Source organism: Oryzias melastigma, linkage group LG2 (assembly GCF_002922805.2).
Source record: "Oryzias melastigma strain HK-1 linkage group LG2, ASM292280v2, whole genome shotgun sequence".
NCBI lineage: Eukaryota > Metazoa > Chordata > Actinopteri > Beloniformes > Adrianichthyidae > Oryzias > Oryzias melastigma.
This window is the reverse complement of record NC_050513.1, coordinates 16,262,692-16,284,046: the sequence shown is the minus strand read 5'-3', so window position 1 is coordinate 16,284,046 and position 21,355 is coordinate 16,262,692. Positions and strand designations below refer to the sequence as shown.

At 39.2% G+C, this 21,355-nt stretch overlaps 2 protein-coding genes across 4 annotated transcripts in view; one reads left to right on the top strand and one right to left on the bottom strand.

Moving 5' to 3' along the window:
- Positions 1-970: 970 nt before the first annotated feature.
- f2 (coagulation factor II (thrombin)) lies at positions 971-9,405 on the bottom strand. 2 transcript variants are annotated; one of them, XM_024289097.2, is made up of 15 exons: positions 9,209-9,405; positions 7,654-7,734; positions 7,333-7,412; positions 7,231-7,255; positions 6,856-6,921; positions 6,676-6,784; positions 5,072-5,208; positions 4,695-4,988; positions 4,498-4,614; positions 3,502-3,628; positions 3,247-3,414; positions 2,859-3,032; positions 1,594-1,772; positions 1,335-1,405; positions 971-1,177 (listed from the first exon to the last, which is right to left on the bottom strand). In XM_024289097.2, exons 1-15 carry the CDS (start codon positions 9,279-9,281, stop codon positions 1,025-1,027), a joined length of 1,854 nt encoding a protein of 617 aa, XP_024144865.1. In that variant the 5' UTR covers positions 9,282-9,405; the 3' UTR covers positions 971-1,024. The 2 variants fall into 2 exon arrangements, with proteins under 2 accessions (XP_024144865.1, XP_036070612.1); XM_036214719.1 differs by lacking the exon at positions 9,209-9,405 and having other exon boundaries at positions 7,333-7,414; positions 7,655-7,734.
- Positions 9,406-15,932: 6,527 nt separating this feature from the next.
- Positions 15,933-21,355, top strand: part of LOC112156746 (NLR family CARD domain-containing protein 3) — a 34,958-nt gene continuing 29,535 nt past the window's right edge. For both annotated transcript variants that reach the window (XM_036214627.1, XM_024289073.2), the window contains exons 1-4: positions 15,933-16,176; positions 18,426-18,533; positions 18,607-18,735; positions 19,939-20,055. In XM_036214627.1, coding sequence (XP_036070520.1) covers positions 18,448-18,533; positions 18,607-18,735; positions 19,939-20,055 — 332 coding nt within the window. In that variant the 5' untranslated portion in view covers positions 15,933-16,176; positions 18,426-18,447. The remainder of the gene's footprint in view (positions 16,177-18,425; positions 18,534-18,606; positions 18,736-19,938; positions 20,056-21,355) is intronic.

The following is a 21,355-nucleotide window of genomic DNA, read 5'->3' as shown; positions in this document are numbered from 1 at the left end:
AACTCAAAAGTTTGACATAATCAATAATTTTGCCCGGTGTTGTGCCCCTCCTTTCATGACGCAGCCGGTGTCTATCCGGGGAGAAGGGGTGTTAGTGTCAGTGCCTCTTTAAAACGTTAAGGATGAAAAAGCAGCAAAGCGAGCTGTCAGGGACAACCCTATGGTCAAAATAGAGAGGAAAAGGTGGACTCAAGACAGGTTTGTCCGCTTTATTTACATTCAATTGCTCGGTTTTGGTCGGAAAAGAAGAATTTAACTGACCATCTATTTTTTTTTGTTTTTTTTTTTTTCCTCTTTTTAAACTTTACAATGGAAATCTTTAAACCTTTAACACTGTCAGAATATCAAAAATATTTTAGTGATTATCCTTTAATTCTTGATAATTAATATAAATAAATATTTATTTGAACGTATTTCAGGCGTAGCCGTCTGGAATATTTCCAAATAAGTATATTTTGCATACAGTGATATTCTTGAGTGCACACGTGCGTCTGCGGGAGAGGAGGGGCAAAAACCACGTTTCGCCTATGGTGCCAAGCAGCCCATATATATCCATTCCTGCTCTGCTACCTTTTGTTTTTTTAACATTTTACTGTGAATTCTAATATTTTTCGTAGATCGTTATTCAACTTAGCCAATCAGATGCATCAATAATAGTATGATGTCACATCAAACGTTTAAAAAGTTTGGCAGATTTCGTGTAGCCCACTTTCAAGTGGTAGGGGGTGTGGCCTTCCAACAAGCTCACTCCTGGTTGGTGAGAGTAGTTGCCATAGAAACCTTGACTCAGACCGACTCAGGTCTATCACTGCTTACTGACGACATCAAGCTCCAACATGGCGGAATTCCAACTGCTAAACAAATGCAAACGGAATCGACTTTATGGGGTTGGAACCGGCAATTAGTCATTTTCTATCGTTGATGTCACACTCTCGGTCCAGTTCTCATATACAGTCAACAGGCCAGAGGCAATTGGGTGGGACAAGAAACTTTATTGGCAGCGTGGTTGATTTCTGTTTGGGTTTTACTCGTCGTCCTCCCCAGATTTCTCGATCACCTTCCTGAGCCACCGGCCCATCCTGAACAGGTGAGTGTAGAAGCCGTACTTTCCGTCGCGGTCGCAGCCCTCCCCCCACGACACGATGCCGATCTGATACCAGCGATTCTCCGCCGGGTTCTGTGGGAAAAATGTTCCATCAGTTTTAGATCCAGAAGAACATCTAGAGTTTGACTATGATATTCCTCTGTACTGATATTTCTACTAAACATAGGATTCCAGTACCTTAAAATGGAAACAAATACTTCCTCAAGCATCATGAATGCATATCTGTTACCTTCATGACAAACGGTCCTCCGCTGTCGCCCTCACAGGCGTCGCCTCGTTTGGTGTCATCTGGCTTATAACCTGAAACACAGACTGAGTTTTAGAGACATTTGGAGGCACAGATGATAACTTAAAACTTCCTTCTCTACACACTCCTAACTTGTCCTGATGCTAAAATGGAGCAGAAAGAAGCCGGACTCTGACCCCCTATTGCCCACTGCCATCCTCAAGAGGTCCCACTTGACTGTGAAGGGAGGCGGGACTCTCACCTGCACAGAACATGTTGTCTGTAATCCGGACTGATGTGGACTGGCGGCAGATGTCCTGGTCCACGATGGGCAAGTGGATTTGCTGCAAGACTGTGGGTAAATTTCTGGCTGCAGGATTCCAGCTTTCCTTCAGGTTCCCCCAGCCGGTGACTCGTCCCTTAAAACCGTTGATCATCAGACTGCAGGGAAAAACAAGAGTCAGAAGATCCATTTGTCCACAAGAGCCTCATACTCAGAAGCAAAACCTAGAAATCAAAGAGTACATTTTGGGATGTTTTCAGAAAAGTTTATTGGTCAGGATCGAGTCCTGAACCTTTGGACTGTATTCAGACCGCCGTCAAAGATCTCTTCAGCCATTGGTCAAGAAATATGAGGACGGGCAAAGCCATGGGAGAAAGAATAGTGGAAGTGCTAAGCTTTGCAATCCTTGTTGGGATAGTTCACTTACTCAAACTTTATATTTCACTGACCAAGTTTGAACGTCTGAATCAACGTCAGATACAATGAGTTGCTGGGTCTCATTTTAGCCCAATTTAGATCCTGTAATGTCCGGCTACGGTAGCCATTTTGCTCTAAGAACGGATTGTATTCAGACTGAGGAAACCAGAGACCACTTCAAGAGATGGGTCGAGAGCCATTCCTGGATGCCCAAATCTAGGCCTCAAGGGCCGGTGTCCTTCATGTTTTCCAATCAATCTGCCGATGAAGCTCCTTATTGGCCAAACACACCTGATCCAGGTAATCAGCTGCAGATAAGGCAGGATTACTGGAAAACCAGTAGGAGGTCGGCCCTTGAGGTCTGGATTTTATGACACCCCTGCATTAAGGAAACCAGATGTGTCCAGTTTCAATACACCCTTAATCTGAATTAATGGTCAAACTACCAGATCAACACCTTGTGAACAAACACACAAGGTGTTTAGTCCTCTTAAAGAAGAAATTAATAAAACCCTAAAGTAGTATATGTTCCACATAACTATTTTTGTTGTAGGTCTTACTTGTAGAGCACTGGTTTTGGCAAAAGCTGTCAAGGGTTACCACAGCTAAATATCTCACACTGATACAGATTTGTTGCCCTTCCTGACACAAGTTTTTATCCAGGTTGGTGACTGGCACAGGGAGACTCTTGTGGTCACAGAATAGGCAGTACTCTATAGGATCTTGCCTTGGGAATTGAACCCTTGTTTGCAGTGTGCCACTCCTGCACTTAACCAAAAACTGACAAAACAAAATAACCTCAGTAATCTTGCTAGAGTCTGTCTTACTTCCTGGCAACCTGCTTGCTGGGCAAGCAGACGGGGTAGATTTCGTCGCTGAAGATGATGGGCCGTTTTAAGTGCAGCAGGGCGATGTCCCGGTTCAGGTTCTGCCTCCAGTTGTACTTGGGGTGGACAATGATTTCGTCGATGGCCACAATCTTCTCAACTCCACGCTCAAATCTGTAAAACAGTAAGGCCTTCTCATCATAAGAGATGTCAAAGACAAAGGAAAGAAAGCTCGATTTATCCTGAACAAAGAGCGTAACTATTGGGAAATCTCGGCAATGCATAAAAACTTGTTCAGTTGGAAGTCTACTCTAACAGAGTCGGACCGTCTGAAAGTAACTGTAAAGTGTGAGAAAGTGGTAAGAAGAGGTCTCGCCGGCCGGCGTACTTGGCTCTGTTGTGTTTTCCGAGGCGGACCAGGATGTCATCTTTGGTGAAGTTTTTGTTCCAGGGAGGGTACAGGACGCAGTGGGCTGCAGTGAGGATCCACTGATCACTGACGAGGCTCGCTCCGCAGAGCAATTCCTGAGGGCTGCGTTTGTACAGCATCACCTGCCTGGAAGCAGAATTTCCGTTTGATTTCTGTCGCCTTCCTTTTTTTCCTAGCGGAACACAAATTCTGTGTGGCTAGCACGACTGTTACCATGGTGCCGAGGCCACCTCGGCATCGTCGCCTCCAACGATGCGCTGCTCTCGGTATGACTCGAGCAGCTCCTGCTCTTTCCCATCCTTTATGCCTTTCATCTCAAAAAGAGGACGCAGCCCACAATCTGCAACGAACCAGCCAGGAAATGGGTTGGCAAGGTTGTCCACGTCACATCAAACCGTGCCGGATCTGGGTCAAGTCTTAAGCTATGTCCACAACGGGCAGGAGACGCTTAGCATATGGTGTTCACACTGGCTATTCTTCTTTTTCTCTGTTTCTATAAAATAGGATTACAGAGGTCAGTGCGAAATGTTGAAGTGGTACCAATCTCGCAAATCTAGTTCCAGGCTTTTTCTTTCACAGCTCTTTCCGATATATGACTTGGTGTCATGGAATTCCATCCGGGCACAAACCACAGCTATTAATTTATCCTTCATGCCCGATTTTCAAACGATTGGCACTTCCCTGAACTTAAAGGGATGCCATCTATATGTCACTACCGAACCCGAATCCCTGATTGGTCGACGTAGTTTAATTTTCAATGCACGTTGAACGACCAAGCGTGTTGTACGTAGAGCCCTGAAACCGTCTTAAACTCCCGAGACCTTGGCTTTCCTTTGGAGTGCCTTTTTGTGCACACAAGGTCTCAGGAGGTCTGCAGGACGTTTGTTTAAAATGGGTCTAGTTATGGCCAGAATAACAACAGAACAGGAAGCTAAGGGTACCATCAAATTTGTCCAGGTTTGTTACATTAGTTGTTTTTTTTTTTCTATTAAACACTAATTTGAAAATAGTGTCTAATTTTTATTGGTGTACTACTTTGTGTCCAGTAGCGACCTCTGTTGGGGTTTCGTCAATAAAAGAAGGGTACCAACAGTTTTGACAACATGTCTCAGCTTTAGTCAGTACTGTTAGCTAGCTGCTATGCTACTCTCGTCTGCATGTTCAGAGTTGGTAAGTGGGAGGTCAGGCTGTGCTTCTGTGAAGACTCACTGCTCTCTCCCTCCCCAAAGGAGCGAGGACTGAAAAACAATTTCCTGGCGGGCGCTAGGACGGAGCGCTCCCTGCCCTCGGTTTCCGTCCCCTCCTCCTGTTTAAGGAGTGGATCATCTGGGAAGCATACGGTTAAGACAGATAAGACAGAGAAGAGGACTAAGACAGTTACAGTCAGTTCGGGGTCAGTTCCGTACCACACAGCTCAAGGTCACAATAGTCAACTGTTATGTTTCCAGAGATTTCTACGTAGCACCACGGTCCCTCTGGGTCATTGTCAGGGTTCCGACACTTGTTGCCAATCAGTTGGATCTCTGGGATGAACTCCTTGTCCTTGCTAAGCGCTTTGACCTGTGGCAATGACCACTGCAGACAGGTGTGGCCTCCCCAGGTGACGCTGAGGTCTCCAGTGTAGTCTACACCATAGTTGGTCAAACAGACTGTAGATTTCACCACTTCTGGAGCCACAGTAGCCGGGACGAAGTTCTCTCCTGAAAGAAAAACGAGGGTGTTGATGCTGTCACCAGGTTCTTCATTATCACAACTGACAGAACCAGTTCTTGTGGGTACATACCACATTTAGGAACCAAGCAGGTTTCTTTCTGGACTGCTGGGTCTTTGGTAAAACACCAGGGTCCTTCTGGACTTTTGTCTGGGTTTCTGCAGAAGTTTTCCTGCAGGATGCTGCCAGGTTCAGATGCATTGAACTCTCTGGAGAAAAAAAGAGACCAGCAGGCAATAGAATGGTGGAACCGTCCAGGTAAACAATCTGCATAACAGGCAGTAAGACACTCAATTAGCCCTCTTAACCTTAGTCACGTCCACCCGCTAGGGCCTAGCGGGTGGACGTGACTAAGGCTAAGAGGGCCTAGTGGCTAGGGAGTTGGCTGTGAGTTTATGGGTTGTCCGAGATTGTGGAGGGTTGTAGAGAGGAGCAGCAGCATTGTAACCCTTCCGCTGTCCTAGACTTGTTTACATTAAAAGTGGGGTCATCTGGACCCCATAAGAGAGCACAAGGGTTAAGGGGATTACAGGTGTGTCTTATAGTTAGTCCCCTTGAGGCTTGTACAGCCTCAGTAAGAGACGTCATGTAAGTGTGTCGATAAATATTCATATGGCTAATGTAAGTTGCAGGCACTTATGTACGGATAATACCATTGTACACACTCAAGTCGTTAGTAAGTACTGGAAGTACTTGACCAGTCCTATACCGAATTCGATTGCTGAACGCCACGTACTGTCCATGTAGGATGGCCACTCACACTATGCTCAGATTGTCTATAGTAGTAAGGCTGCATTGTGAGGAACCTATCATGACCCCCTTGTGCAGTCCAACCTGTCCCCCGCAGCATGCCCAAAGAAAAAAGCTGAGTTTATTACAAATATGTGTATTTGTTTAATGAAGTTATGTTTAATCTGTAGGACACGTGTCAAAGTCAAGGCTCGGGGGCCGGATCCGGCCCTCTGGGTAATTATTTCCGGCCCTCCAGATAGTTTTATTTTATTATTATTAATGGCCCGATGTCATCTTGTGCTCATTTTTAACTTGTATAATTTTGAAAAAAAAATGTATAGAGAGTAAAATATCGAAAGTTATTTAAGGTATTTGTTGATATTCTGGAATAAAAGTCCTGTATAGTTCTATTCTTAATTATGTTAAAAAGTGACGGTTTTGAATATTCAAAATTGGCATTCTGCTAGCTTCTTGGGTTATTTTTCCATTTACTAAGACTTTTTAAGTTATTTTGCGTTTAGCTCATATTTCAGCTACATGCTAGCTGTTTTGGCCAATTTGGCTTTTATTTTTAATTTTTGTTGGGTTTTTTTTTAGGCTAATTTGCCATTTAGGTAATATTTTAGCTGGCTATCAGCTTCAGTGTTTTTAGCTACCAATTTCAGCATCTTCAGCTATCAGCACTAGCATCTTCAGTGGCCAAATCCTGCTTACAGCATTCACACTAGCATTATTGCAGGCAGTGATATATAATTACTTCATAATTATGTTAAAGTTAGGGTTTTAAAGTTTGTTTTAGAGTGTTCAATAAATATTTATCCTGTTTGGCCCGCGATCTAAGGTGTGTTTTGGATCTTGGCCCCCTGTGTGACTGAGTTTGACACCCCTGCTCTAGGACTTTTAACAGGAAGAGTTCAAGTTAGGTGGATGAACTGATTAGTTACCTGAAGATAGGATGTGGAAAGCTGTGGCTCCAGTGTTGACAGACCCTCCCTGATTTTGTGATATTGATGTTGCCATTGTAGTTATGTCCTATGCCGGAGACACAGTGGCCTGAAGACACACACATATGTTCATACAGACTCACAATCTGAGAACCAGAGAAACTGTTTCTGTAGAATTACCTTCCACACAGTCTCTGATGAGGCTGATGGTCTTTGTTGTTCTTTGTTTCTGTGTTCCTTTACAGTCTGGAGAACAGACAAACACAAGTGTGCGCAACAGTTACATGTTTGTGGACCAATCTGTTCTGAACTTTGTTCATATTTGCTTTAAAGCTTGCAGCAGAATAAACTCTGCTTCACTGCACAAACAACCTTCAATAAATCGTAACTGTTTACGCAAAAATGGAAATAGTTTGATTTATTTTTCTTCCAAAGAACCATTTCATGACCTCCTGTGATCATTTAGAGTTTTTTTTTTCTTCTTGCTTAAAATTGAAGAGAAGGATATACATCTAAATAATAAAACACTAGTTCATAGTTTGTCTTGGTACTCACCCAGGTACTTGGCCCAAAAGATATCCTGAAAGAACAGTATGTTTCAGTATTGGGACCTGTCTGAGTTCAGCATTAAGGTGTTAATAAGAGAAACATCCGTACGGTTTGATCCTTCTGCTCAAACACTTCTCTGGCCTCTTCATGGTCACAGATCTCCTCGTAGCACTCCCTCTCCATGTTTCCTGACAGCAGATTATCCACATTAGCAGACATCAACAAGGCCTAAAGTCCATCATCGGTGATCGTCGTCCTTCATTTGTAAAACTTTTCTTTATTTTGATATTTACTCCTATTTAAGTTATAGAAACAGTCAGATTAACGATGAATCTTTATGACAAAAGAATGTAAGACCCCTTAAAGCTAAACCCAGTTACAGACAGGAAGTTACCCATTATTTCCAGAGATAAACAGGAAGTGGCTCACCTTTTTTCAACTCCTCAAACATCTGATTGGCTCGTCGGTTTCGGACCAGCACCTGCGATGCCTGCTGACCCTCCAGAAAGACTGAAACCATTCAAGAAAAAAAAAGGAAAACCTCAAACTTTAGAAACGTCAAGGGTTCTTGCTCTTCCAGTAACTTACTGTGATCGCATCAATCACACAACCAACAAAATGTATTGGATTAGAACAGATATTACACTGCAATTTTCAATAAATTGTGTTTCTAGTAGTTGGAGGTTGTATTTTAGCTTTGACTTAACCTCGTTAAAAAATGGTTTCTGGTGCTGACGTGAAACTAACAGGTGCAAAGTTTCAGGTGCGCACTAGATAGTAAAAAATGGTGTACACTTGTGTTGCGTTTTTCTACTTTCCTTATTGGCCCTTTACAGTCACAGACCCATTTACGTATAGATGGAGCTCAGCTTCTAAACAGTGGCACCAACATTCCACCAGAGGCAACGTGGGGTTCAGTGTCCTGCCCAAGGAGACTTCGACACATGGGCAGGCAAGGCGGAAATTGGACCTGCAAACTTCTGATTAGAGGTCAACTACCACAATAACGCTGCACCATGGTCGCCCTAGTTTCAAGGGCACAACAGTAGTTTCAAGTGCACACTAGTTAGTTCAAGTGCACACCACATAGTTTCAAGTGCACACCAGTTAGTTTCAGGTGCACACCAGATAGTTTCAGGTGCACACCAGATAGTTTCAGGTGCACACCAGATAGTTTCAAGTGAACACCAGATAGTTTCAGGTGCAGACCAGATAGTTTCGGGTGCACACCAGATAGTTTCAAGTGCACACCAGATAGTTTCAGGTGCACACCAGATAGTTTCAAGTGCACACCAGATAGTTTCAGGTGCACACCAGATAGTTTCAAGTGCTCACTAGTTAGCTAAAAGTGCACACCAGTTAGTTTTGGTGCACACCAGATAATTTTAAGTGCACACCAGTTATTTTCAATTACGCACCACATAGTTTGAGGTGCACACCAGTTAGTTTCAGATATGCACCAATTAGTTTTAGCTGGGCGCCGGATGGTTTCAAGGGCACACCAGTTAGTTTCAAGTACACACCACATAGTTTCAAGTGCACACTAAATAGTTTCAGGTTCACAGCAGATAGTTTTAGATGAAGACCAATTAGTTTCAGGTTCTTGCCAGTAAGTTTCAAGTACACACCAGATAGTTTCTAGTGTGTACGAGATAGTTTCAGGAACACACCAATTAGTTTTAGACGCACACCAGTTAGTTTCATGTGCACACCAAAAAAGCAGCTTCATTTCAAAGACTTTACCTTGCGAAACAGCAACACAGTAAAGCAAAGGAACACCCACACAGACTAGAGGTTAGAAACAGTTCCTGTCAGGTTCAAAGTCATTTCTAGCTGCTTACGTGCTAAAAAGATCATTTCTTTATAGAAATATACAATTTAGACAATAAACTGTGACTTAAGTTTGCAGTTTCCCCAACATGTTCCCCCTTAACCAGCTCCTGAGAGCTGCAGAACCTTAAAGAACAGAGCAAGGGTTTAGTACCGTGGTTTGCCGCACAGCTGTGCAGAACCAGCAGCAGCACAACGGCGCCGGCGCTCAGGGTCGGTCCCGCCATGATCCAAACGCTCAGAAGCAGATCCACCAGCCTTCAGTGTCTCCGTGCGAGCGCGTCTGAGCTCCCTGTGGGGAGAGTATTGACCGCGGGGTCAAAGTATGAGTCAGGCTGATGAATGGATCCACTCCGTCAATGTGGACAGGCTCTCAGAGATGATGCAGCTTTATGCAGCAGGAAGTCTTTTCAGCCACAATTATGGTCATTATCTGCGATGTTTGTCTTTGAATACAAATGTCGTCGATGTTTGAAAAGGTTTGTGGCGTTTAAAGTACAAAGCATTCCCAGAAAACTAGGATTATAGACTCGAAGTAATTACATTTATGATTGTCTGAGCTTTAAGTCTGACGATATTTGGGGGTTTTGACCAAATTCTAGGTTTTTGTGAAACAAAAAAGAGCTTTTCGATCAAGAACCATTGCTTTAGGAGGAAGTATCCTTATAAAAGAAATCAAGTCTTCAATCTACGTTAAAGATTGTGTGTTTAAGCGTCACCGGTGACGCCTCAGGTGTTAAAGGGTTAACGAAGAGGCCTTTTTTTTTTTTTAATTGATCAGAGATCAGGAAGAGGTAAAGCTGATGTGCTGCAGCTGTTTTGCACAGTTCAGGAACCCAGATGACTCAGTGATCAAATATTTATCCGGCTGGATACACAAGATAAGGTCCGTCGGCGGTTTAGGTACTTAAGCTGAAATCTTTAGATTTTTAACCTCATTAATGGAATTCATTTGCTGCTACCAGAAAGGTTTCTTTTTACAAAATAGTTTCAGTTCTTTTAAAAAAAGATAGACTTATTTTATACTACAAGCAACATAACAAAACATAACAGGATTTTTTTTTAAACACACAATTAAAAAGAAAAAAATTGAAAAAAAATTAGGAAGAGATACACTAGAAATAGTAAAATCCTCTGTCCATGCAGCAATTCATTTTTACTTAACAGAAAATTTGATAAAATATAGAAATCTGGTAGAATTAATACAAATTTTATGTCATATAGCCCAAGTAACAGTATAGTACAAGTATAGTACCTGTGTAATCTATGTATATGTCATGGATATATTTATATTAATCTGATACAGTTCATACTGTAAAATGTATTAGTGGAATAATGAGATGGTTAATATCATCCAGTGTTACATCGTTTCTCAAAAGCAGAAGTTCTAACAAAAATGTTCAGATCATTAACATTGTAAACAGATTTCTGCTTCTCCTGGAGGACGTTTCAGTTTGGCCACTAGGTGGAGCTCGCGCTATAGCAGTGAACTTTTATCCAGAAGAATTAGCTAAAACGGCGTTTTAGACCAAAAATAGTTACTTTAAAAAATATTTCTTTCAAGGAGTTTGGAAAATACATGCCTGTGAGTTTATAAAGATGTTCATTTAGACAGTAATGTCTGTTTAGTTTGACCGAGCGTTAGCATTAGCCGTCCTATGGGGAATTCCATTAAACGTTAGCATCAAGCTAGCGGACTTCAGCTAATTCGGTTTATATTTTTTTGGATCGATTATCGGTCTATTAATCTCAGATTGATTCGGATCGATTATTCAATTTTATCAACCCAGCCCTAGAAATTACTCATTTTAAAGCAAAATGGGAACAAAATGAGAACACAATATCATACTATACCTACTTATGCCTTAATAAATCTTTATCAAATCTAGAAACAACCCTCATTTGTTGAGCATGAATCTAAATTTTAAAATCTAAAAATTCTAAAACTCTCTGAGATTCAACATGTGGCTCCTCCTTGTTATGAAGTAATTCTGTTTAGTAAAATTGATTCTTTTTCTTTTGTTAAAAATGTGGAGCCACAAGGATTTTGACTGATTTTAACACTAATTTCATTATTTCTAGCTTCAGTTAGCTTAATGGGACAATCTTTTTTTTTTTTTTTTCAAATTTACTGAATTTGACAAAAACAAAAAAAAGTGGAGTAAAGAGAAGCTAAAACAGCTTTAAACACAAATATCTGGAAATGTCTAAAAGTAAAAGTATACATTTTTTGCAGTGTAAAGCTAGCAGATAAAAAAAATAGAAAATGCTGATAGTTTTTATTTTTGGTTTAGACGTTTAGAAATTAAAAAAAGGATTTTGACGTGATTTACTGTGATCTGCATTAGTGAATCCTGGGATTAAGTATTTTAGTATGAATCAACTTTGGAACAACTATCCCTGTGAAGACTATAAAATACTTGTATTATTGTTGTTTTGTAAAAATCTTTCACAGAACTAAAAAACTTAGATATTTTAATAATGTTCTGCTCAAAACCCTTTTTTTAAACATAATCTCAGTTTATTAAAACAAATTATAGAAGAAATTTCTGATCTTTTACAAGTTGATGGTTTAACTTTACTTTATTTTAAAATTAATAAACATTTATTTCCAGTTAAATAAAGATTCCCCAAGTAAATAAATAAGTATTTCCATTGGAGTGTCATCAAGAGAAAAGATAAAAACCTGCTCAGAAAACAGTTTAAGATCCGGTCGTCATCCGTCAAGAATCAAACAATTGTTCGGGATGAACTTCATCCTATTTTTGACACTTTTGGAATCACATACCTCTATGGCGGAAGTGGTCCAAACCCTGCTAGCTTCATCCAAAGATGCCGTGGAGGACAGAAGTCTGCTATCTATCCAGGCCAGAGCAGACGGTTTGTCTCTACATCGTGGTTCGGCCCGTTCAAGTCCACGCTGCTGCCTATAGTGGCTTATCGAAGCATTTTTCATTGTGCACAGAGTGTGGTGTTCTATCTTCAAGGCTGTGCTCAGATACCAGCTTGCGTCTATGTGTGTCAGAGGAGCTGTTTGGCATTCCAGTCTTCTGACCTCATTCCTGCTGTTTTAGTGAAACAACTAAATATGAATTTGACGTCTGTGTGTCACCTGGAAACACCGGAGGAGCTGATGCCTTCTTATCCTTCCTTTTTAACTCATTTAAGTCTTGATTTGTTAAAAGTAATATATTTTTTTCAACTATTAACATTAAACTCATTTAAAAAAAAGCTTCTCCTCCAGAATGTACACGTGTCGATAATGATGATATGATGATCTGATCTACTGTTAAAAATGTTTACCATTAGAATGAGTGTAAATCACATACTGGTATCTTAGGTATTTAAAGTATATAAAATAGTGTGTGCTTTTTTTAATATAACCAATATTCTCTCTTAATCAGGCTTTAGTCATAATTATAGAAAATTTGGCTTTTTAACATTTTAATTTCAACAGGATGCTCCTATTTAACACATGGTGTAATTTATCCTAAAAGGGAATAGGAAGCATTGCTGACAAACTTAAAGTTCCTATACCATGCAAAATCTACTTTTAGAGCTTTTAAGTGTTATATAATCTTCATTCCTCACTATGAAAAAACCCAAAGCTGTATTTTCAGTGCATTCATGTATTTCTGAGTATTACGCTAAATACCTGTGCTCTGAGTATCAGCCCCTCTTAACTTACGATAAAGAGCGGGTCCTCACATTGTGACATCACAAAGTTAGAACAGCCCCATCCAGGAAGAGTTAACGCTCCTGGCTCCCCACTCAATTTCTCTACTCAGCTAGCTGTGCTCAGCCACTAGCTTTGCCACCCAACTAAAGATGCTCAGCCGCGAGCTTCCCTCTCAGCTAGTGGTGTACAGCCACTAGCTTCCCACTCAGATAGCGGTACTCACTGCTCAGCTTGCAGTGCTCAGCTGCTATTTTACCTCTCAGCTAGCAGTGCTCAACCGTTAGCTTCCCACTCAGCTAGCAGTGCTCAACCGTTAGCTTCCCACTCAGCTAGCAGTGCTCAACTGTTAGCTTCACGCTCAGCTAGCAGTGCTCAACCGTTAGCTTCCCACTCAGCTAGCAGTGCTCAACCGTTAGCTTCACGCTCAGCTAGCAGTGCTTAGCCACTGCTAGACTCGGCTGCTATTTTCACCACTCTGCTAGCTCAGCCTCGGGGCCACTAAATGCAAACATACAATATGCACATCTATCTTTGCCAAAAAACGCAGTATATGGGCGAAACCCAGACACAAGATTGGCTGTAGGATGATGTCATGAAATGGGCGGTACCCACAAAGCAGCAAAAGGCGGAGATCGAGTTGTCTTACTTTTTTAATAAAATCATGAAAATGACTCATATTTCCTAAATAATTTATTTTTTAGTGTACCAAAGGTTAAACGAGGTCATACATATGGATATAGTTTACTCTGAAAGACTTAAGAAAATCATAGTACAGGGCCTTTCAAAGTCTCTAAAATTGTTGTGTTCCTTAAAATATATACACTTTTGAAGTTCTTTGTAGCTCCTGCCAAAAAATGCTCTATTAACTCTACTGTAGATGTTGCTGCTGGTTTATCAGATAAGAAACTAACCGAAAACTTCAGATGAACATTCCAGCCTTTGATAAGGAGTAAATCATACTTGGGATTTCTGGGTAAACTCCAGACTAAATACAAGAATGCAGTCATGTGTTATAAAGAAAAGTGTCAATAACAGTGCAGGGGATCTGCTAAACCAGAACCGTTCAGACAGTCATTAGGAATCTTGAGATAAACTTTGACAAATATTAAAACTTTGTCAGCCTATGTGATCAATGAGACCAACTAAAAACACCAATCTTACATTTTGCAGGATGAACTTTATATATATTTGCTTAAAGTTGAATTTCTCTTGAAGATTCAGCTGCAGTTACATTCTCTATACTTTGCTTCCCCCTGGAGGACTGTGGTGCTACATTTAAAATATGAATAGATTAATAAATAAATCCAGTATACTTCTAATCATCAGCCCTGAAAACAAGAGAAAGATGACTTTACCCAGAGAGTTGAGAGTTTCAAACACTCTCACTGTGTGGTGGAGTTATAACCTTACGAGGCTCATCGCACACGCAAGTAGTAGGAGTAAAAAAATATATAGAAGCGTGAAATGAACATAAACAACTAGGTCATTTATCACATAAATCTTAAAATCCAAAAAGTAAATTACCATTAAATTTCTGTCTTTTACAGAAACAAAAACACTGATATCTATATGTTGCTTAACTTAGCTTATGTTAGCTTATCTTAGCTTACGTTAGGTTAACTTACCTTATGTAAGTTTAGCTTAGCTCACGTTAGGTTAGCTTAGCTTACGTCAGATTAGCTTATTTTATGTTAGTTTAGCTTAGTTTACGTTAGGTTAGCTTAGCTTACGTTAGCTTAGCTTAGGTTAGCTTAGCTTATGTTAGTTTAGCTAAGCTTACGTTAGGTTAGCTTAGCTTACGTTAGCGTAGCTTAGGTTAGGTTAGCTTAGCTTATGTTAGCTTAGCTTAGCTTAGGTTAGGTTTTATCCAGATAAATGTTGTTTTAACAAACCTAAAATTCATGATTTTTTTATTAGCATTACATAATTTAGCGTTTTAATTTTCTTTTGTGTAGTTCATTAACATTGTATCATTATAACCCAAATATGGTTTACATGTATAACAAAACAAAATGTTTACTCAGCAATGCCAAATATGTACTGATACATATTTTACCATTTTGTAGTGTAATAAACAAACTTGATTCATTGCTATGGGCCAATAATATTACTTCTCATGATAATATTTAGCCGTATTGTTCAGAAATAAATTACTCTTGATACTACAATTGTACATTTGACTTGTGTATCTTTTTTCCAGCTGGATACAACAATTCAAAAGAGGAAATCTCTTCCAGAAATAAAACAGTGTGTTGAATAATGCAGCACTGACCAATGCTCATTTTGTTCTATAAAGTATTTCCAACCAATAAGATTATTAAAGGTTCAAATTTATCTTCAACTTATACTTTTTTAAATGGCAATTGTCACAAAACATTTTCAAGGGCAAAATATTTATTTTTAGTAAAGTCGATGAATTTGACAGGAGGATTGGTATAGAATTGGAAAAAGCAGAGAGACTCTGTAACATGTGTTTTAATCGTATAAGGTTTAATTTGAAAAATTGCTCTAATATATTTTTCCTATTTATAGCTATGATTCATCGTACAGAAACCAGCTGTCAGGTGTTACCAGTTTTGTTTAAGCTTAATGTAACTTATTCTTATATAAAAGTTATTCTACCACCTCAGCAGATCCAGCTTAATTATATGTTTTGGATTTGAATTTGGTTTTCTGGTGTGTCTCATTTTATTATATTTTATTGTGAAAAATGTGGAAAATGTGTTAAATTTGTGCTTCAGAATAGGAAAAAAAGTCAAGGCTATTTCATATTAATCCATGAATCACCAAAGTAGCAATTCTGCATCGTCATTTCAGGTTCTCTTTCTTCAGATTCAGGAGATAGAAAATACCAGACTTAACTATCTAACAGCAGTTGTATAAATAAAAAAGAGAAATCAGTTTTGTGTTCTCCAGGCTAATGTTTCAAGCCTCTACTGGATTATATTTCCACACAAAAAAATGGCACCTAAAGGGTTAAAAATAATTGTATTTCATCAGTAAGAAAGAGATTAGAAATATTCAGTCATAACCAATACGTTAAAAGTGTATGAAACATACCAAACTATCAACATTAGTAACATTTTTCGTAGAAAAAAATCGATAAGCAGCACCTGTCCTGAAATCGTCCTGAAGGTGCTGTTCATCCTCCAGCCTGAAGGGGCGCTGCAGTCCTGAACGCGCTGTTTTGATTCTGAATGCGGCTGATCTTTATCACCGGTATATCGGTGCAGGTACCGTGTGTCGTTCGAGCTTGCAGATTCATATGGATTAAGGTGTTTTCCTCTTTGAGTGACAAGGAAATTCTCATCTAGGCCCTCAAAAAGGGGGTCAACAAAACGGTTAAACGATTAGAACGAACGAAGCAGGATGTTCACATAAACCTGGGAGCAAATTCGACCAAGAGCTGCAGCTTCAACCAGGTTAAAACTGTGATTCCTCAGGTAAGAGAAAGATTTTTCTGTTAAGATATCAGGAAAAAGAAATGTTACACCCGAAGGAGTGTGCGAAGTAATCACACAATTAGACAGTAACTGCTATGGTGTTCGTATTGATATTAGAAGGATTTTACTTTCGATTTGGACACGTGTTATAAACCGACTTTTTCCGTGAAATCTGTGTCTAAAATGTAATTAGGCTACATCTAAATCTCTTGTTGTCTCGTGTTATGGTTGAATTCTCCAGAAATTAACATTTTATTCTTTTTAACTTAACGAAGGAGCAGAGACTGTAAAATCCCACCTCACGTCATTGACTGTATACAGTCAACACGTTCTAAACAGGAAGTACCTGGACGATCCTTTTCATGTGACGTCACATGTCGCCGGTCGAGTCCAGAGTGGCTTCCTGTTTATATTATTTAGGACTGCGAAGCTGACATCTGAACACTATTTAAAGCAATTTTATGTAGTTAATAAAAAGTAACCTAACCAGTTGTAACCAAAATTTGTATAATATTTATTTTATAAATGTCCTACGTGGTTTCATTCATTTTCCCCTGTTAAATCGTTCACAAATCAAAAAGAAAGAATGCCAGCTCAGTAGGGCTGCCATGATTAGTCGACAAATCGACTGTTAAAATAGTCGACGACTAATTTAATAGTCGATTAGTCGTTACTTTATATTATGTGGAGTCAGATTTTAATAAAGTTGAAAGTGATAGTGGCATTCTGTTAGCTTGTTGGACTAATTTATTAGGCTATTTTGGAGTTTAGCTAATATTTCAGCTACATGCTAGCTGTTTTGGCTAATTTAGGCTATTTTCAGTTTTTTAGGCTATTTTGGAGTTCATTTAATATTTCCACTGTCTGCTAGCTATTTTTGGCTAACTTGGGCTTTTCATTTCTTTTAACCTATTTTGGACAAAAGTTAATATTTCAGCTGCATGCTCGCTGTTTTGGTTAATTTAGGCTATTTTCAGTTTTTTTTTAGGATATTTTGGAGTTCAGTTAATATTTCAGCTGCCTGTTAGCTATTTTGGCTAACTTGAGCTGTTAATTTTTTTAACCTATTTTAAACTTAAGCTAATATTTCAGCTGCATGCTAGCTGTTTTGGCTAAGTTAGGCCCTTTTCCCATTTTTTTAGGCTAATTTGACATTTAACTACTATTTTTGCTGGCTATCAGCTTCAGGGTTTTCAGCTATCAGTTTTAGAATCTTCAGCTATTGTCACTAAGATCTTCAGCGGCCAAATTCAGCTAACAGCATTCACACTAGCATTATCACAGGTAATGCTATATATCTAGTTTAAAGCTAATGTTGGTTAAGATGTGTGTTTTACATCCACTTTATGCTTGACCCAATTAGTTGACTAATCGGAAAAAATAATCGGTGATTAGTCGACTATTAAAATAATTGTGGGAGCACTACTGCAGCTACGTCCCCAAATTCCTATGGATTATATTTAACACGAGTCATGGATTATTTACTCTGACAACCTGGTCATAGTTAGACGAAGGTTACAGGTATCTTATTGAATGCTGCTTGTTTGTTTATGAAGGTAATTGTGATTTTATTCTTTTAATCTATGCTAATGCTAACGCTAGCATTAGCTTTGGCTATGAGATGTGGGGCTTCACATGATCTATTCTGACCAGTTAAAAGTTGGCTAAATTTCCATGCTCACATATACCTTGTAAACAGAGCAAAAGTCAGACAATTCCAGCGTGTCTGACATTAAAGTCAAACTTATAACTGTTGTAATGTTTTCTACTGCGGTCAGTGACCTGCTGTTAGCTCAGCTGTGGTTCTAACATCAGTCCCCTTTGCTTTTCCTTATAGCATCTTTGGGACAATAAAAATATTTATAAAAGAATTATTGTACATTTTTCTGTTGAAATTGGTAATGTTACCTTTTATTATTTATGTAAAATTGGGTTAAACAGCATTCAGTTCTTTGTTTTTTTTCAGTCTAAATCCTTTAACCCGAAGTTGCGTATCACGTTCACATCCCTGTTGCCATTTTGTGTGACGTCACCGTGAAAAGGGTCTATTGAGAAATATATAGTTATTACGCAGTCGTTGTATTTGTCAGAATAACCATTCTTGCTCTGATACCTTTCTTAAAAAATCTTGCTTTTCTTCCATGATATTTCTTCTTTATTGCAAGTTATTGAAGTTATAAACTGACCAATCAGAGGCCTCTGTAAACCATTTGATTAGTGGTCATGGATGACTTGTGTCTCCTCTGCAGGTGAAGCTGAAACATTATCTGAATGGATCAAGGTGAGAACGAAGATGAAGCCTCCAACCCAGAAAACCCGCCGTGTGAGGTTGATGAGGTTCAGAGTGAAGCTCAGAGGTGAGACTTCTAACCGTGTGTGACTCTGCTTTTGTGTCAAAACTCGCATCAGCAACTTCGTCAATGTCTACAGGAAAAGACGAGCACCTGATCCTGAACCAGAATCTGCATCCGGATCTGGACCCAGCTGTGTTTCTCTGAGGAGTGACAAGTCAAAGGATGCTGAAGTTGATTTTAGATCAGAGTGTGTCGCTGCAGAACGGTGAGTTCCATCTATATAGTATGTAGCTTGATCATCAAATCACTTGTACTACTCATAAATGACCCCAGTCTACCGCTAGGGGACTTAATTTGACCTGATTTTGCCGTTTTCCCTTCTTGCTTCTCTAGTAATTGTAAACTTTTTCGAGGTTGATGGGCTCATTTACGTCTACGAATTGTAGGATAATCATACGTAACATTATTGTTGTAGTAATACATAATTAGAGCAGATGCGCCGTTTATTATGAAAACAGTGATAATCGAGTTTCTGCTGTAAACTGTGAGCTGAGCGACGGCGGGCCCTGATGTGTGGGCGGGGTTCGAGACCCGCATGCTCATGGAAGACACTGTGGCCCGGGCCGGAGTCTCAATAAACGCTCCTAAGGGCTCTGCTGACCGGCTTAATGTGCGCAGTTAGTTGCGCTCCTCTCAGCTCAGCGCTGTGACGTATCTATCAGAGGATGTTCGATTGGCTATTTTATCTTTACATTTGGATCAAGGCAATAATAAAATGGCCCCCATTTTTACTTTTTCCCTTCTTGGACAAATGCGAGAGAACAAGTCGTCAAACTGGGTCACAGAGACACAGAAATAGCACTCAAAGTGTTGTCATTCGGATTGCAACGATTAGTCGCAACTATGTCTACTATTAAAATTAAAATGATTGACAACTAATTTGCTCGTTTTCCTTGTTTCTATCTCAAAACTCCAGCGTGCGCCATTTTTTTTTAGCTAATCTGGTCAGTAGTGATGTCACAGAAAGTTCTGAGAAGGACAGACTACCATGACAACACGCCAACAGAGCTTGAAAATGTGGGAAACATAAAAAAATAAAAGGAAAAAGTGTCCAATGCAATATCTGTAAGGCAGAAAAATTATGTTCCATGGCGATGGAGGAACACCTGAAGAGGAAGCACGTTGTGACCGAGGTTGATCACATTGAAGAGGGAGTTTCATCTAGTTCAAACACCGGCTGGAGAAAACCACTGCTGTGTTTTAACCAGTGATTGGGGCCTTTATTACAGCAGATGGCACATGGAAAGAATGAAAAATGTACGTTCTAACATCCCTTGCCTTTCTTCCTTTTTTCTATGTATAGGAATATCTTGAGTTCAAAGATGCCATTAGTGTTTCGCTTTTATAAATGGGCCCTGTATTGCAAGATGCACTATTTTTTATTTTTTAATCAATATTTTTCCAACAGGAACTATGCCAAACGCAGAATTTGCTCTACATCTGGACCCAGCTGTATTTCCTTGAAGAGTGACAGATCAAAGGATATAATTCATGATTTTAAATCAGGTCACATGGCAGCAGAAAGGTGAGTTTCATGTAAAAGTTTGACAGGTGCCAAATATAAGTGAACAAATCTTTATTCCTTAGGCCAAATAAAAAAACGTATCTGCCATGTCGCACACCTACGGGACACTTATCTATCAGATACTGTGCTTGAAAAGTTGAAAAAGTCATGGGCAGATCAGGTGTTTTGTTCTTTTCATCCCTCCAGGGGAAAAATAGGTTATTTTAATACACAATTTTATTTTATACTCAATATTTTGAACAAAGTGGTCCAAAGGGAGTGACGGAATTCTACTTCTTGGTGGAGATTTTAATTGTGTTATGATGAAAACACTGAAATTGATAGCTAAAACCGCTGAAGCTGATAGCTGAAAACACTGAACTTGATAGCCAGCTAAAATATTAGCTAAATGCCAAATACGTTTAAAAAAACGTAGAAAAAATACTTTGGTTAGCCAAAACAGCTAGCATGTACCTGAAATATTAGCTAGACTTCAAAATAGCCTAAAAAACTGAAAAAAATCCTAAATTAGCCAAAACAGCTAGCATGTAAATATTAGCTAAACTCCAAAACAGCCTTAAAAACGTTTAAAAAAGCCTAGATTCGGCAAAACAGCTAGCCTGTAAATATCAGCTAAACTCCAAAACAGCCTTAAAAACGTTTAAAAAAGCCTAGATTCGGCAAAACAGCTAGCATGTAAATATCAGCTAAACTCCAAAATAGCTAGCATGTAAATATTAGCTAAGCTCCAAAATAGCCTTAAAAACGTTTTCAAAAGCCTAGATTAGCCACAACAGCTAGCATGTAGCTGAAATATTAGCTAGACTTCAAAATAGCCTAAAAAACTGAAGAAAACAAAATCCTAAATTAGCCAAAACAGCTAGCATGTAAATATTAGCTAAACCCCAAAACAGCCTTAAAAACATTTTCAAAAGCCTAGATTCGCCAAAACAGCTAGAATGTAAATAATAGCTAAACTCCAAAATAACCCAAAAAAACTGGAAAAAAATCCTAGATTAGCCAAAACAGCTAGCATGTAAATATTAGCTAAACTCCAAAACAGCCTTAAAAACGTTTTCAAAAGCCTAGATTAGCCAAAACAGCTAGCATGTTGCTGAAATATTAGCTAAACTCCAAAATAGCCTAAAAACATCATAGTAAATGCCAAAATAGTCCAAAAATCTAGCGGAATGCCAATTTTTAAAACCATAACTTTTATTATTACATGTATCAAACCAAACTACAACACCGCCACACTTAAAATAATTAATTAGCAATTATGGTCAGTTCAAATGAAAATCAGCAAAACATTAGCAATAGA

Bases quoted from the DNA above. Each gene is read 5' to 3' on its own strand.
- f2 (XM_024289097.2), bottom strand. From the start codon at position 9,281: ATGGCGGGACCGACCCTGAGCGCCGGCGCCGTTGTGCTGCTGCTGGTT. The intron at 7,735-9,208 runs GTACTAAACCCT...GAATGGTTTCAG, and splicing joins CAGCTGTGCGGCAAACCACG to TCTTTCTGGAGGGTCAGCAG. The intron at 6,785-6,855 runs GTAATTCTACAG...GTGTGTCTTCAG, and splicing joins CATCAGAGACTGTGTGGAAG to GCCACTGTGTCTCCGGCATA.